At 41.3% G+C, this 16151-nt stretch overlaps 4 protein-coding genes across 17 annotated transcripts; 1 reads left to right on the top strand and 3 right to left on the bottom strand.

Moving 5' to 3' along the window:
* Positions 1–190: 190 nt before the first annotated feature.
* On the bottom strand, positions 191–2503 carry Mccc2 (methylcrotonyl-CoA carboxylase subunit 2). Its single transcript, XM_020959510.2, has 4 exons — positions 2246–2503; positions 1935–2188; positions 896–1776; positions 191–833 (listed from the first exon to the last, which is right to left on the bottom strand). Exons 1-4 carry the CDS (start codon positions 2375–2377, stop codon positions 358–360), a joined length of 1743 nt encoding a protein of 580 aa, XP_020815169.2. The 5' UTR covers positions 2378–2503; the 3' UTR covers positions 191–357.
* A 662-nt stretch (positions 2504–3165) lies between these two features.
* Positions 3166–10574, top strand: Eb1 (microtubule-associated protein RP/EB family member 1). Of its 13 annotated transcripts, none has more exons than XM_086838537.1 (9): positions 6348–6498; positions 6560–6693; positions 6924–7079; positions 7150–7295; positions 8752–9013; positions 9308–9444; positions 9502–9584; positions 9657–9729; positions 9797–10574. In XM_086838537.1, the coding sequence occupies exons 3-9, from the start codon at positions 6959–6961 to the stop codon at positions 9845–9847; spliced, it is 873 nt and encodes a 290-aa protein (XP_086694663.1). In that variant the 5' UTR covers positions 6348–6498; positions 6560–6693; positions 6924–6958; the 3' UTR covers positions 9848–10574. The 13 variants fall into 13 exon arrangements, with proteins under 13 accessions (XP_020815219.1, XP_020815223.1, XP_086694664.1 ...); XM_020959565.2 differs by having other exon boundaries at positions 6357–6498; positions 6565–6679; XM_086838532.1 differs by lacking the exon at positions 8752–9013 and adding an exon at positions 7556–7841 and having other exon boundaries at positions 6357–6498; positions 6565–6679.
* Positions 10057–12628, bottom strand: LOC110189346 (uncharacterized). 2 transcript variants are annotated; one of them, XM_020959388.2, is made up of 4 exons: positions 12250–12628; positions 12037–12190; positions 11863–11956; positions 10057–11300 (listed from the first exon to the last, which is right to left on the bottom strand). In XM_020959388.2, the coding sequence occupies exons 1-4, from the start codon at positions 12295–12297 to the stop codon at positions 11177–11179; spliced, it is 420 nt and encodes a 139-aa protein (XP_020815047.2). In that variant the 5' UTR covers positions 12298–12628; the 3' UTR covers positions 10057–11176. The 2 variants fall into 2 exon arrangements, with proteins under 2 accessions (XP_020815047.2, XP_020815048.2); XM_020959389.2 differs by having other exon boundaries at positions 12037–12187; positions 12250–12400.
* A 224-nt stretch (positions 12629–12852) lies between these two features.
* Positions 12853–16115, bottom strand: LOC110189344 (aldo-keto reductase family 1 member B1). Its single transcript, XM_020959387.2, has one exon. It carries the CDS (start codon positions 13827–13829, stop codon positions 12894–12896), a length of 936 nt encoding a protein of 311 aa, XP_020815046.1. The 5' UTR covers positions 13830–16115; the 3' UTR covers positions 12853–12893.
* Positions 16116–16151: the final 36 nt, after the last annotated feature.

Here is a 16151-nt window from a genome sequence, read left to right as displayed (position 1 = left end):
GCATACTACCTATACATTTACCCCTAGAATATTTATTTTTTTTTATTTCATATTTTATCTGATTGTTTTTGCTCCACTTTTTAGAATTAAAATTTCAAATTTAAATGCCTGCGCTGGAATTTTGGAAAGCTTATTAATATTATTTTAAATGAAAATATAATTCCCTCAAGGTGTTAAAATAAAACAACAATTAATGCTTGACTTGATTTTTTATAACTTTACACTCAGTTGAACATTATTCAGTAAATATTTTACTTAAAACTAATAAATGCAACAGTTTCGACATAAAATCTGGCATTAAATGCCTGTAAATGCACCTGCTCCCCGAGTTTGTATGCCATGGCATGGAAATCAGATTTACATGCGGAAAACTCCAAACTTGGTGTCTTGCCCTCCGTTGTTCAGGGCTGCTTTCAGGCTCAGGCCCAAGACCTGGCGTGTGTTGGCAGGATCGATAATTCCATCATCCCAAAGGCGAGCCGTACTGTAGTACGGTGAGCCTTCTGACTCGAACATCTCTACGATAGGAGCCTTCAGCTTCTGCGCCTCCTCCTCACTAAACTCCTTGCCGGCTCGCTTCCGCTGATCCTGCGTGATCTGGGCAAGAACATTGGCCGCCTGGGCACCGCCCATAACGGAAATGCGCGAGTTTGGCCACATGTACAGGAACCGCGGCGAATAGGCACGCCCACACATTCCATAGTTGCCGGCGCCGTAAGATCCACCAATAATAACGGTGAACTTTGGCACATTTGCACAGGCCACTGCGGTAACCATTTTCGCTCCGTTCTTGGCGATTCCATTGGCCTCCGCGTCGCGCCCGACCATGAAACCTGATTGGGAGAACATATTGCAGGTCAGATTGTATCCTGATAATGTTCTACGTCAAACTTACCCGTAATGTTTTGCAGAAAGACCAGGGGAATCTTTCGCTGCGCACACAGCTGAATAAAGTGGGCGCCTTTGAGGGCACTTTCAGAGAAGAGAACTCCGTTATTCCCCACTATTCCCACGGTGTGACCGTAGAGCTTCGCAAAGCCACACACCAACGTCTCCCCATACAGCTTCTTAAACTCCGTAAAGCGACTTCCGTCGACAATGCGGGCAATAACCTCGCGCACGTCAAAACTCTTGGTCAGATTGGGGCCGACAATGCCGTACAGCTCACGAGGATCGTAACGCGGCGCTTCCACAGCCAATGTCGGATTAGCATCTCGGAAGTTTGCTTGACTGGAGTGCACCAATTGGTCATTGTAGGAGTTGGTGCCGGGCAAATTTAGGTTGCTCACAATCTGGCGGGCAAGATACAAGGCATGCTCGTCATCAACGGCATAATGGTCCGTCACGCCCGAGGTTTTGCAGTGCAGATCCGCTCCTCCAAGATCCTCGGCGGACACCTCCTCTCCAGTGGCTGCCTTTACCAGCGGCGGACCACCCAAGAAAATTGTTCCCTGCTTCTTAACTATGACGCTCTCATCGGCCATAGCTGGTACGTAGGCTCCTCCAGCCGTGCAGCTGCCCATGACAACGGCGATCTGTGGAATTCCCTGGGCCGACATGGTTGCCTGATTATAGAATATACGTCCAAAGTGAAGCTTGTCGGGAAAAACTTCTGCCTGGCGGGGGAGATTGGCACCACCCGAGTCCACGAGGTAAATGCAGGGCAAGCGATTTTCGAGAGCGATCTCCTGGGCACGAAGATGTTTCTTCACCGTGATGGGATAGTAGCTTCCGCCCTTAACTGTGGCATCGTTGGCGACTACCACGCAGTCCGTACTAGAATTATAATAAACAGGTATTATATTGTCATAACGTAAAATTAAACTAGTTTTATCAGAATACTTAAAATTTACGATAACAGTTTCAAGAAAAGATACTTCACGTAAAGATACATTTGCTAAATATGAAACTGAATGCAAAACTTTAAGACATACCCACAAACTCGCCCCACTCCAGTTACAATACCGCCAGAATTAACCACTTCCTCGCCATACAATTCGTGTCCTGCCAGAGCGCTCAACTCAAGAAAAGATGATCCCTTGTCCAGCAGCAGATTGATGCGATCCCTGGCCAGTAGTTTCCCCCGCGAGGTGTGTCGTTCTATCGCCTTCTGCCCACCCCCAGACAGCACCTTGCTGGTGTAGCTGCGCAGCTCCTCGACCAGCTTTCCCATTTCTCTGGCATTTTCCTAGTTAAAAGAATTTCTAATTTAGCAATCATTGAGGATCAAGTGCGTATCTTATACCTTGTACTCGGCGGACTGTTTGTCGATCTCGCTGGGCAGAATGTTCGCCTCGCCAACGTGAAGGAGTCGCACCTGGCTGCGCAGCACATTGGAGGACAGAGAGCTCCTTAGCAGGGCATTGAACCGGATCATTTTATAGGCGGTTTGACGGGGATAACTGACTGGAATTTACCTTGCCGATGTTACGTCAGTATCGAGTTGTGTATGCGAGGTGATAGTGATAATAACCGCGCAACAGATGGTTGCGATGATCGCGAGGGGCTGCCAACTATCGATTGCAGAAAAATTTGTCATAAAAATATAATAAATTCGCTAGGGCTACAACATCTATGATCATAGCAGATTAGGTTTATTACCATTTTTGAACCTATTTTCTAGATAAAATCGTGTAAATTTTCCAATTGGAGAAATTTCTGGTTTGACCAACAGTTATTATTAGGATATACCTATACCTATAAATCCTATACCCCGATACAAGAATAATAATGTTTTTCGAAAGCAACCGTGAAAGAAAAAAGTAACTGCCTAAAAGTATGCTACATAGCCAGGATATACAAAAAATTACACTTCTAAAAAAATCAATTATATTTTTCTTTAGGCATTTTAAAGCAATAAAGATATCTATGTGTAACTAAAACATACGCCCTATTTAGAAATATGTACTTAATGGTAGGTAAGGTAAACGAATGGTATTCATTTGAGAACCAATTTGCTTAGCGTATTAGATAGGCCTTTTGCACTCTAGTGGGACCAATATAAGTAAGTGCTTAGTTTTTGGCCAGGAAATATAACGTATTTGTAACAATCTACATATTGCTGTATTAATTGAAATATATTTATATTTTGTATAAATGTATATAGTTTATATACTTTTTAAACTAAATTATTCTGAATTCTGTAAGTCCTGGTATCGGCGCACTATCGTCCATCTCTAAGGCCTATCGATAGCCATCCATGCCGACCTGCGCTGCGCGCCCGATGCATCAGTGTACATTTTACATCCCTAGCGCTCGTTCATAAGACAAATTGTCAGAAAACTAGCATTTCTTTGTTTAAGATCCAGAAAACATTTAGAACACACTCCTCGAGAGCCACGAACAACTTATACGGTGAGTTGACCAACCTATGAGTTGTCGCCCTTCCGTGGGGGGCTCCACTCTGTCCGTGTGAGCCAGTGAGCGTGCGTGCGTGTGTGTGGCTCCTAGCTCGTCGTTTTTTTGCAAAGAAAAAAAAAGCCAAGAAGAAGAAATGGCAAAATCTAGAAGAAGCGTCAGCAGAAAAGAAAGTTCATCGGGAGCTGAGTGTGGAGTGTATGTGGCGATTTTAAAATAGCTTTGCCGAAAACTTCAAGTGCACACTTGAAGGAAATAGCTGTACACGGCGCGAAGATGCCGAGATGCGTCGGTGCCCATGTGTGCGTGCGTGCGTTTCGTTGTATATTTAAATGTCGCCTGCTGCTGTTCCCTCCTCCAAAAATAAAATTTCGAGCAAGCGTCCCGTTCTGAGGGTGCGTGTGTGTGAGTGACTGGTAATCTTGGCCTGCGAGTGTGTATGTTTGTGTACTTGCCACAGCCGCAAAACAGAGGCCGCAAAAATTCCACTGCATCGGCTAATCTGCCCCGTCATTTCCCTGTCCCGCCAGGCACACCCCGTCCTCCCTTCGGGCCTCTTTCCTTGCTGGAAAGTAAGGAAACCAAGAATATTTCCTAGGCTCGTTCGTGTCTCAGGTGTTCTTTTCAGATCGATGACGTCACCGCATGTGTCAACTATTTACGGTTTATCACTCAAGCCCCCGCACAGATGTGTGTGTCCGTGTGTGGGTCCGGCTACCAACAATTCGGAGACTTGTTTTTGTTTTCTTTTAGATCGAGTTACTATTTATATTGGCATAATTATCCAGTGGAGTCGCCAACGCAGCTTTCTGCTATTTTTTTTTATTGCTCCGACAGCTTGCCGGTTTCATTTCGGCTTCTCCACTCGAACAAACACACTCGCACTCAAATTCACATTTACGTTCACACTCTAGCAGCGGATTTGGCTCATAATATTGGCATGTTTATTTTTTGCTCAGCGACCCAAGCGACTGGCTTAGTGTTGTTGCCATTGTTGACACACTTCCACGGAGGAGATTGCTTCCCATTAGCGAAATTTAAATATGGATAAAATATGACGGATGATTAAGTGGGAGGCCCCATTTTGGGCAACTGGCCCCCGTGTTTCACTGCTGTTCTGGCTTTTCCCTGTTCTGCTTAATTAGTTCGTAGCCAACTTCCGCTGCACCCACCCACACTGAAGAGTACAACGCGATCACACACACACACAGATACACATCGACAGCGACCGACACTTAGAAAAACATTACTTTCATCCGTAGATTTAAATTTAAAATATACTTTTTTTTAAGATTTCAATAAGAGGGTAGTTGACACTAAGAGGTACCTTTCCGTTTTAGTTATTATACCCTTGCAGGGTATTATAATTTCAGTCAGAAGTTTGCAACGCAGTGAAGGAGGCACCTCCGACTATATAAAGTATATATATTCTTGATCCGGATCAACAGCCGAGTCGATCTAGCCATGTCCGTCTGTCCGTTTCTACGCAAACTAGTCTCTCAGTTTTGAAGCTATCTGAATGAAACTTTGTAGTTAGCCTTCTATATACTCTCACTCGTATATATATAAAATTTTATGAAAATCGGACTACTATATCATATAGCTCCTATAGGAACGATCGAGAAATTAATACAATTAAAAATTATAACTTTTTCGGTTTTCAAAAGATTTTATTCAAATTTAAGGCCATTTTATATTAGTCTTAAATTTTGTGTCAAATTTCATGAAAATCTGCCGACTATATCATATAGGTGCCATACAAACGATCGTTTGATGTAGAGGAAAAATGCAAATCTGTGAATGTAAAACTGCAAATATAATATGTATAGGTGAATGAAATGAAAGCAGGTATTACTTCATTGTTTTTTAACACAAATATATATAATTTATATTGTATGGATTCCTATTCATAGAAGTTCTATCTGCAAGGGTATATAAACTTCGGCGTGCCGAAGTTAGCTTCCTTTCTTGTTTTTTTTTTTTTTTTTAATTTCGCCACTCACACGCATCTGGTCGCTAAATCATTGCATACTTTTGAGCACCTGCGTAACTTTCTGATAGCTTTATAATTCCCAACCTTCAAATTAGTTTACAATCTGAAGGATAGACCGAAGGATTAAACAATAAAGGAAGATGCTGAGGCTTTAATTATAAAATATAAAAGATATTTTTGTGTAAATTTTATATCTTTTTTTTTTTTAAGTCCCGCTCTGAATCCTTCAAAAAAGCCGACGAACGCGGAATTCGGACCGTGTTATCCTGTTTTTTCTCTGTGCAACAATCTACTTGTTGTATTTGGGGCATGGCTATTGTTGTGCCTCCTGCTAGTGGGGAGCACTTAAATCAATAAAATAGCAGCAAATCGCCCCGCATTCGAATTGGAGTTCCGCCCTTTCGGGTCAATGCACTTGGAATGCTCACACACACAGGCACACGAAAGGTGGCGCGCATTACTATACTGAATCGCTTACGGGCACAAAGCGTGGACGAAGTGAGTCGGTATATTTATAGGCTGGCTCCCAAATGCCGGCTAATTCTTTATCTTGGTGGCCCACGTTCTATGTTCTCTTGGCCCATGTTCTATGTCCCTGCTGGCCAGGCTGACATTGATAATGCCAATGAGTAATCTTCATCTGCTGCTGCTGCTGCTGCTGCTGCTGCACAGTGACGCTGGCGTTAGGGCAGGCACCGAAGCGGAGCGTTGACAACGCGTCTCGTCGGAAAACAGTCCAAGTTCATTGTTCGCCTGCTGCGGTCTTTGCGGATTACTCTTCACTCATTTCCCGTTTCTCCGATCGCTGTTCGGGGTTCTTGTAGGTTTTCAAGATAAATCCAGAGAACCCTTATCCCCAAAGAAAAAGAATAAAGTTAACTTGCCCCGTCCGCTAATGAAAGATTAATTTGATTTATTTTAAAATTTATTACAAAGAAAATCCTAAAGTTCGGATTAATTTCAAAGCTATACAAACTTCTTCATAACACACTATTCATAGGTTTTTCCTTAATCTTTACAACCTTAATTTTCTGTAGGAAATATATGTATAAAATTTAACTCTCAAACCTTATAGACTTTAGACGAGTATAAAAAGAAAACTGTCACATTCCTGGAAATTTAACGTCGCAAAATCTACAATTTTATTGGTACGAAAAGTGCATCGTGCTAAGTAAGAGCTCCTACTGATTAATGTTTGCATTCCGGTAGCTTAGATAGTCGGTTCTTCATTCGAAAAGAGTTTTCGTTTGGCTCTCGAATCTATACAACCCGCTAAACAACTTTCATTGGTGTGTCGGGCGAGGAATAGCCAGGCTGCAGATTCGTGGAGTGAGTGTACAACGGTAACAAGTCCAATAACAATCATTTGGCGTTCCCGCTTGCCGTTTGCTTTTGCTGATGATTATTATCGTGATCTTGATATTGAGCACGCACATGGGCCACGCTTGAATGCATCTAGAGCCAAAACAATTATTAGCTGGCGTAATTAAGAGCCGTTCATGGCAATAGCACTCCCACATGGGATTAGAGGCGATGCCCACAGAGCTCTAACCAGTCGATTTTATGTTTTCAGTACCGCTTAAGAAACCAGAGGACAACACCAGCATCATGGCTGTTAACGTGTACTCCACAAATGTGACGTCAGAGAATCTCTCGCGGCACGACATGCTGGCCTGGGTGAATGATTGCCTGCAATCGCAGTTCTCCAAAATCGAGGAGCTTTGCACAGGTAAGTGTGTGATTAATTCATCCGGAAGGCATTCTAATTGGGATGGACGCACCTTCGCTTGCCATTTTAGGTGCCGCATACTGTCAGTTCATGGACATGCTGTTTCCCAATTCAGTGCCCGTGAAGCGTGTCAAATTCCGAACAAATCTGGAGCATGAGTACATACAGAACTTCAAGATATTGCAGGCCGCCTTTAAAAAGATGTCTGTGGATAAGGTAAGATAATGCATGTTAGCTTTTAATTCATAGTTCCGTTTAATTCGAGATTTTTCATTTGATTTAAACACACACTTACACAAAAACCCGACCTAATTTCGAGACTATGGAGTGGACTTGCGGCGACCCGTACCCTTGTATATTTAGCCATTAGCAGCTTCGACTGTACTAATATAACTTTATGTGTGTTGTTACTAAACTGCAATTTCCGTTACAAATCAACAACCCAATCAACCCGCTTCAAATCAACAACTGCACAGATCATACCAGTTGATAAACTGATTAAGGGACGCTTTCAAGACAACTTCGAGTTCCTTCAGTGGTTCAAGAAGTTCTTTGATGCAAATTACGACGGTCGCGAATACGATCCCGTGGCCCAGCGAAGTGGTGTCAAGCTGGGAAATGGGAACGGCAACGGTCACGGCAGTAACGGAGGAAGCGGCGTGGGCAGCAGTAACAACGATCTCCATCTGATGCACCGCCGACCCCTGCATGCGCCCGCTGGTGGTGTCAGCCGAATGCCACCACGAGCCATTGCTCACACCGGTACGGGTATGGACAGGGACAGGGACTGGGCTCTGGCCAGTGTTGCGGTGCTGGGAGCCGTCGAACAATATGTTTATCATTTCATTTTTGAGTTGCGAATTGAACGAACGTGAAGCACGCAGCGGAGCCGAAATAAATCGATCGATCTGGGATGTGCCACACCAAACATCACTCCACACACACACCGCACTGATCCCAAGCAGGTGGAGCACCTCTGACTACCCAACAAGCACACACATTCAGTCGCATCCTAGCACAAAACACTCGATGGATCTGTTTGTTCTTGTCCCGCCTGCCAACCCACTAAACCAACCATTATCCTCGTATTCAGTGATGGGAATGATGTTGTTAGTATAACTGCCAAGGTTCTCAAGATTTAGTTTGTCAAATTTGTCTCTGATTCGCGTTAAACGTTCCAATTATTTCAAAGAATAATTTGTATGGAACCCCAGAAGTGTTTTTCCGTTTTAAAGCAACTTATGTATAGCATTTATACACATTTATTCCCGAAAGATACGAGGAATTGAATTATAATTCATAACCATCTGAAATATGTCGTCCGCTTATGCTATTCTGTTCCTGATTTATTAGAGGGGTTTTTTCCATTAGAAGGTTGAACGTAATCAAAGGCCTTAAACAACATAACATGACAGCTTTAAAATCGATAAAAATTAAAAAAAAAAATCGATAAAAATACCTTAAATTAATCATATTCCCATTACTGATCTTACCGAGCAGATTTGTCTTTAAATGTTTATCTATAGGAATATCGCATAAAGCTTTCACTGTTCAAAAAACATTCTGTAACCTCATTCTTTTTGTAGTATTGTATCCTTAGTTTGTTCCCAGTGCATTTGGTTTCACCACACACACTCACCTTTCTGCATATTTTTCACACATTTACTTTTAGATTATACCCATTGACAAATTGATCAAAGGTCGTTTCCAAGACAATTTCGAATTCTTGCAATGGTTTAAAAAATTCTTCGATGCCAATTACGATGGCAGGGATTACGATGCCAGTGCGGTTCGCGAGGGCGCCCCGATGGGCTTCGGTTCCGGAGCGGTGAAGTCCCTGCCCGGTACTGGCTCCAGCGGTGTGGCCAGCAGCTACCGGCGTGCCCCACCGGCAACGACGCGTCCGTCGGCGACGACATCTGCAGTGAAGCCCAGTATGTTGTTTTGGTTTGGTTCCCAAGCTGTATTCCCCATACCCCAAGCTATCCCTCCTCACATCTTCATAATATACACAATCTACATAATCACATGCTGTGTCCTACGTAGATCGCTCCCAAACCTCTTAACAAACTTAATGCACCTCCAAAGTAAACACAAACAAATGAAACACCAAAAGTTGAGCCGACTGTTTTAAGTGTGCTTCACGTTTGTTAAATCCATGAGCTTTTACCATCTGCCGCTACCATCCTGGCGGGTTCTCTTCATACTAACTCTCTCGTTTCCTTCAGCCGCCTCCAAGGTGATTTCACGCACGAACAACGTTGCGCCAGCGAGCAGAGTAACCACCGGCGCTACTGGCACGGTAAAGAAGAACGATTCAGGAAGCTCGGTCAGCAATCAGCAGATCGAAGAAATGTCCAACCAGGTGAGTGATGATGATGAAAAAATTAAAAAAACATATGCTAATAATATTGAGTATCAGGTCATGGAGATGCGCATAAACCTGGAGGGATTAGAGAAGGAGCGTGATTTCTACTTTTCCAAGTTACGCGACATTGAGATTCTGTAAGTCGACTTTCTCTAGTCCTAGACTGGACGGAATCCTGATCTAATCGACCCCATCTCCTCCCTTTTTAGATGCCAAGAAGCTGATGACGCCGAAGGGCATCCGCTTATTCAAAAGATTTTGGACATCTTATATGCGACTGAGGTAGGTCATGTTCGTACACATAGTCCACCGGAGTTGCAATTTTTTTATCTCTTAATTTCTATTTCAGGATGGTTTTGCGCCGCCAGATGATGCACCACCAGAGGACGAGGAGTATTAATTTAAAGCAAGAAAGGAACAACAGCCCACGAAATTCATTTGATGCATATATATATTCAAAACATAAGTCAAGAAGTAAAATACAAGAGATAAAAGCGAACGAGAATAAATCCATACTAATACGTATAGTGCATGATTCCCGACGACGAGGTGTTGACAGCTACTGTTATGAAATCAAAGATTGTTTGAGTACTATAGTTGAGTCGAATATGCTGGAGTTTAAAACAATAGTATCCAGACAATATTATTTTTGTGTTACGCAGAGCTTTCTATTCTAAATTCTAGCGAACTTTATCCGGCGCCCTGCTCTAGCGAATTTATTTAAAAACAACAACACCGAAACAAAATTTGTCGTACTTTTGCAGAGTGTAATAAAAACGATTCAAAGCTGAAACAGTTGCTTAACTTTTATATCAAGCACTTAAAATCAGTTGTAAATTACAACTTGTAATACACCTATAATGTTGCTAACTAAGCTTGTTTTGCTGACCGATCATGTTTTGAGTGAAGTATGTATGTAGTGGGTCGATCGAGCCGAATTTGTATAATGTATGAACTTTCGATTTCTAATGTTAAATAATTAATGATTGGCGTCTGCATAACAAAATGATTATATATAATAAGTGATTATTTGCTCTCAATGATTCAGTTCTATGTTTATGTGTAAAAACCTGGTAGAACAACGTTAAAATTTTAAATAAAAAACGAGCCTCTTTATAATTTCTAAATTGAATAATATTTTTGATTTGTAGATTTCTTAAATACCCGGAACTTAAAAAATAAACCTCAGCCACCTATAAGGCATTGTAAATATTTTGTAATAATTTACAATTTCGTATCAAAGACCTTATAATAACAAGATAAGCAACGTCATACGAGTTGTTACCCTTTCATTATGGTTCTATATCTCAATTTTCTAGGCTTTCTAGAAATGTTAAAAAAACCGCTCCGGAGCCAAAGGCCTTTGTACGTATTTTATACTATAAAAGAAACCTTGGTCAATGCGCACAAATACACATTTTACGCTCGCAAATGGAAGGACACGCTCAAAAATTAGCAGAGATCAGAGAGTGATAATTTGGTCGCCAGCATGAGTAATTCTAAGGAAACCGTTGGTCATACTGGCTAAAGAAACATAAAGTAAGTATATGGAGTAATGTATGCCATTTGATAGATCATCACTGGAATAGAATTCTCTATTTGTAGTATACATTTGACGTGCTTTTATCTAGAATGAAAACCTTATGTTGCTTGATTCGAAGTACAAATTTTTGTATTTTCGATTTTTACATAATAGAAGTGAACATGAGCTTATCACATTATGCTTAAACTATTTAACAGCTGTCTGGATGTGAGGTTGCTTGTGAGTGCCGTCGCAGAAGGGCCGATGTGAGGTTTGTTTACAATTGCAGAGCCAGTAGTCGCCCGTTTTCTCCACTTTAAAGCGAATGGGCCTGAAACAATTAAAAGTATTAGTTATAGTGCGATGTCGCTCCAACAAAGAAACAAACTATCGGGTATGGTCAGCGTTTTTACATGGGATAGAATTATTTTGAATAAATAAACTACGAAGCATTTACCATTTGTTCTAAAAGTATATATACAAACTTAAACAAGAAATGCGCAAAGCTATAATTTTGTCGTATGTACTTTGGAATTATAGTTGCCAAAGAATCTGTTGTGGACAAAAGCAAGTATTCGTCACTCCAACATTCGATATTAATGAGATCTTCAATGGATCAATTCAATTTGATTCAATCAATTGAATTTGAGAAGGCTTAAAATCATCAAAACTTTTATCCTCAGTTAAATGTAAACAAAGTTGGATCAACTGGCATTCACATGTCGTCGAACAAAGTACATTGTGGTGAGGACTTGCCTAAAAACAAAATGTAATATGTAGCAATTGTATGCAGCTATTAATTAGAACTGAGGCGGGGTCAAAACAATCGTTTGTGGACTTTCATGGCTTGAATTTATAATTCAATATTATATATTATAATGACATACTCTTACCTTTGCTTGATCTTGAGGAACTCATTCTTGTGCATGCCGTCGCATAGGGGCTGAGATTTGGACTTGCCGCACAGGCACCAGCTGTAGGTTTTTTCTGTTGGCGGGGGTCGTTGAGTTGTGGTTATGTAAACACACCTGGAGATGCCCGGGTTTTCAGAGCTGAGTGAAACGTACCTTTGTCCAGGCTAATTTTGAAGGGTCGCTTGTCGAAGATGGCCCCATTCTCCTTCTGCAAAACGGCTGTTTGCTTGTCCTCTAGCAGGTTCTTCGGAATTGTTTTGGCGCTAGCTGCAGCTTCTGACTTGGCCCTAGAGTTGAGGCGCACCTGCTGTGGATATATTTACTTGATGTTCAAAGGAGGTCTGCTATTAATATTGATTGAAGTACCTGTAGCATCAAGGACGAACGTAAGTTTAGCCTTAATATCATCGACATGTTGGCGGGTTGATTATTTATTTATTTTTTTTTTTTTTCTATTGCAATCTGCTAGTGGTGGCCCATGAAAGTATCGATATAAGTCGTTCCTCTTGGCATATCGATTGCTGGTTTAAAACATTGTAAATAACTAATCTTGGTTCGCAGTAAACAAAAAATAATATTACATGAAGAGTGCTTGAAATCAAAGCATTATTTATAAAAAACGTAAAAGATATAGGATTTTGGATGTTTATTGCTGGGGATTCAGTGCTGCAAAACGTTGCCTTTGATGGTAATAGAAAGCTCTGCTATCGTTATCGGTCCCCAAGGTCGAATTTAAAAAAATTTGATTTCACAATTCCAAAATGCTTCATTGATAAGAGGAGATAGGATTCGGATGTGCCTGGCAGGTACGTAGTTTGCCACTATCACAACTGCTCATCTGAATGGAAACTCGTACTCGCTGGGCGCCAAATGCTGCTAGCTGGCAAGATACTCCAGATAAGACTATGTATTTATCAAGCGGCCCCGTTAGACAAGCTGATTAGCCCCTGGCCGCTCCGAGATCTCTACGTAATACACTTTATTTTATACAAATACAAATACTATGGTGTCTAGAACTCGTCGTGGAATGGGTAGAACTTGTGTCCGGCCATTCCGGAGAACGGCACCGTGCGCTGGCCCGTGTGGTATTGCTCCATACTCCGAAAGTCCTCTGGACTCAGCTCGAAGTCAAACACCTGGAAGTTCTCCGCGATGCGAACCTTGTTCGACGACTTAGGCAGCGGCACCACACCCAGCTGGACCAGGTACCGCAGGCAAATCTGCGCCGTGGTCTTGCCGTACTTCTTGGCCAGCTGCTGGGCATGCTCGTCGTAGATGAAGGGCGGCCACTGGCGGGCCGGCTGTGGGCGAGCCAAGGGGCAATAGGCGCAGATGACTAGGCCATGCCGCTTGGCGTGTTCCCGCAGTTGGCGCTGCTGGAATCCCGGGTGGCACTCCACCTGGTTGACTACGGGGCGGATTCGACAGTTCGCCAGCACCCGCTCGGTTTGTGCCGCATTAAAGTTGGAGAGACCGATGCTTCGCGCCAGTCCGAGGTCCACAAGCTTCTCCATCTCTGCCCATGTGTCCAGGTAGTCGACGTCCGTCAGCTCTAGGGTGCCGTGGACATTGCTGTCGTTGTGGAACTTCTGGCCCACCGGCATGTGCATCAGGTACAGGTCTACGTAGTCCAGGCCCAGGTTGCTCAGACTCAGGCGGCAAGCGCGCTCCACCAGATCGGTGTCGTGGTGGATCCCGCCCAGCTTTGTGGTCACGAAGACGTCGTCGCGCGAGATCACTCCCTCTGCGATCTTCTCGGAGATCGCCTGTCCCACCTCCGCCTCGTTCTCGTAGACGAAGGCGGTGTCTATGTGCCGGTAGCCGACGTCGAGGGCGTGACGCGTAGAGTGGTACGCGTCCGACTCGAACGACTTCCAGGTGCCCAGGCCGAAGATCGGCATATCGCGGCCGTTGCTCAGCTGGATGGTGGGAGACAGATTGGTCATAGTGTGTCGGATGCGCTGATAATTAGTGGTGTGCAAATTGAACGCTTCTGGGTCGCTGTGATTACGCTTCGGGTCTCTGTCTGGCTGCTCTGGGACGGTAATCTGTTCCAGCACGTCGAAGGCTCCGCGGATAACTGTTGGCCCGCTCAGCCGGTTTCGTTGATTTTGTCACGGCGGGCGAGCAGCTGCTGTGTCATCCGATGGCGTCATTGATGGCTCGCGGTTATTCCCAGCGAGCGAAAGCTCATTTTCCGAGCTTTTCGGCGCGCATTTTGAACTCTAAAATTCGTGAATATCTATTAGTTGAATACACCTCAAAAATTACAACGAGGTGGTGGGTAGAAATAAATATAGATCATGATTTTATGAATTCATACTTTCTTCACAGTTTACAAATTTTTAAGGAAAAAATAGTCGCATTGACAAATTTTAATTGAACGGAAAAGTAATCTTTGCCTAAATTTGAATTGACTTTGTTAGTAATACTAGTTATCTTTCTCCATTTTAGTAATGACAAGTTTGTATTATACTTTAAAATAAGTAATCACATAAAGAAACATATAAAATATATTTATACTCTTGACACCGAACCAAAATTGGCTTGGAAATTTTTACATCTTAAATTACATTTACTGTTACTTCGGTACTTCACAAATTGCATTGCATACTTTTAGATATTTTTTCAAGGGTTTAAAAGCCAAAATTATTTCTGAAGCAGAACAGATTTATAAAATTAAGCTATATTTTAAATAAATATTTTCGATAAATAGTTACATTTATGTTGTAATAACTTTTTGATCGTTTCCTTTTTATCTAGTATTCTTTATAGATCGAGAAATGACTCATTCACTGTGTAAGTTTTTGAGTAAAATTATAAAATAATACAAATTATTTGCTTCTTGATTTGTATGTACGGTATTTTAATTCATGTATCCATGTAAGCTATTTTCCGGTTTATAATTATAGCTTTAATTTTTGAAGTTTTAATTAATTTTTCATAGATAATAAACGAAAACCACGATTCTGGAGAATCCTTGTTAAAAAATATTGCTGAAGGACATAGAGACCCTTTTACTAATTCGTTGGGGAAGGTACAATTGAGTTTTATAATTAACAACTTTACTTAAGGGGTTACATACAGTTAGAGGGCCAAAAAAAAGTGAATTTTTCAGAGCGTTTTCTGAAGAAACTTTTTAACTTATTGATCCCAAACTTTATACACTTATTATAGTATCTTTTAAATGTATTTTAAGAGTTAGAACTAGTAAATATATAATATAATATGTATGTGGAGAAGAGTTACACCTGTTATCCGAGGGCTCCTCTTAAAAAAGACGTTTTGCGGTGAACACTATATGTCGGAACTGGATCATCCGAAATTAAAAAACAAAAAAGATTTTGTTAGAGTAATGTCAAAAAAATCGATTTTTCGCCAAAATTTCCGCCTTAAATTGTTTATAAAAAATAAACTATTTATTGGAAAGAAAAAATCTTCGAAAAATTTCTAAAAAATATATTTAAGAAGGTCGTGTTAAAATTTGAGACTAATCGGGCAAGGCGTTTTCGAGCAATGTTGGTCACCGACTTTGAAAACACCATTTTGAGAAAAACACGTTTAAAGTTTGGAATGCACATATAGATAGGAGCACTTTACATAGAGCACTGTGAAACGACTTTTTCAAATTTACTTATAACTCAGGAAATATTCACCGGAACTAAACGAAACTTTCTTTGTATATTCTTAAAAATATTTACATTAAGAAAATAAAAAAAAAAAGAATATTTTAAAAATTCTAACTGTATGTAACCCCTTAAAACATTCATTGGTAATATTACTAAAAGCTATTTGCTTTGACTAGAGGCTAAATACCCTTAATTCAGGTTTTAGCAGCAGTAGTCCAATTTATCGCACTTCCCACGACATGGTTTTAGAAATATTTATCGAACCTATCCGATTCAAGCTGTGTGATTTTCTGGTTAGTACCGTCTTTAGAATGTCTTTTAAACATTTAAACATTTGACATTTTACCTTATGTTTAACTTCGCCTTGGTCCTTTCGCAGAAGTGTCCGTCTTTTGTTGGGACGGGACCTATTTGTAAAAGAGATTACACTTTGTGCTTTTCTATATAATAATATAAAATAAAACCAATAAAGGCATCTGATTTTGGAAGGCGAAGTGCGTGTCACAAATTAATACCGCTAACATATTACCACTTCTGACACCTCGGGTGTTCTCTGAAAATCACCTGAAATTTTTAATTCTGTAAATATGAGTATACTTAGTTATAGGTTTATATGTAATATATGGGTAAAGTTAAAAA

Source organism: Drosophila serrata, unplaced genomic scaffold (assembly GCF_035046125.1).
Source record: "Drosophila serrata isolate PLE 108 unplaced genomic scaffold, ASM3504612v1 contig_349, whole genome shotgun sequence".
NCBI classification, from domain to species: domain Eukaryota; kingdom Metazoa; phylum Arthropoda; class Insecta; order Diptera; family Drosophilidae; genus Drosophila; species Drosophila serrata.
This window is presented reverse-complemented; position numbering and strand designations above follow the sequence as displayed.

Coding starts and splice junctions, on each gene's coding strand:
- Eb1 (XM_020959560.2), top strand. CDS start 6,959: ATGGCTGTTAACGTGTACTCCACAAATGTGACGTCAGAGAATCTCTCG. Junction 9,585..9,656: donor TTACGCGACATTGAGATTCT/GTAAGTCGACTT, acceptor CTCCCTTTTTAG/ATGCCAAGAAGCTGATGACG. Junction 9,730..9,796: donor ACATCTTATATGCGACTGAG/GTAGGTCATGTT, acceptor TTTCTATTTCAG/GATGGTTTTGCGCCGCCAGA.
- Mccc2 (XM_020959510.2), bottom strand. CDS start 2,377: ATGATCCGGTTCAATGCCCTGCTAAGGAGCTCTCTGTCCTCCAATGTG. Junction 1,777..1,934: donor GGAGTGGGGCGAGTTTGTGG/GTATGTCTTAAA, acceptor TTATAATTCTAG/TACGGACTGCGTGGTAGTCG. Junction 834..895: donor CTTTCTGCAAAACATTACGG/GTAAGTTTGACG, acceptor TCTCCCAATCAG/GTTTCATGGTCGGGCGCGAC.
- LOC110189344 (XM_020959387.2), bottom strand. CDS start 13,829: ATGACCAATCTGTCTCCCACCATCCAGCTGAGCAACGGCCGCGATATG.
- LOC110189346 (XM_020959388.2), bottom strand. CDS start 12,297: ATGTCGATGATATTAAGGCTAAACTTACGTTCGTCCTTGATGCTACAG. Junction 12,191..12,249: donor GTTCGTCCTTGATGCTACAG/GTACTTCAATCA, acceptor ATATATCCACAG/CAGGTGCGCCTCAACTCTAG. Junction 11,957..12,036: donor CAAAATTAGCCTGGACAAAG/GTACGTTTCACT, acceptor CCCCGCCAACAG/AAAAAACCTACAGCTGGTGC.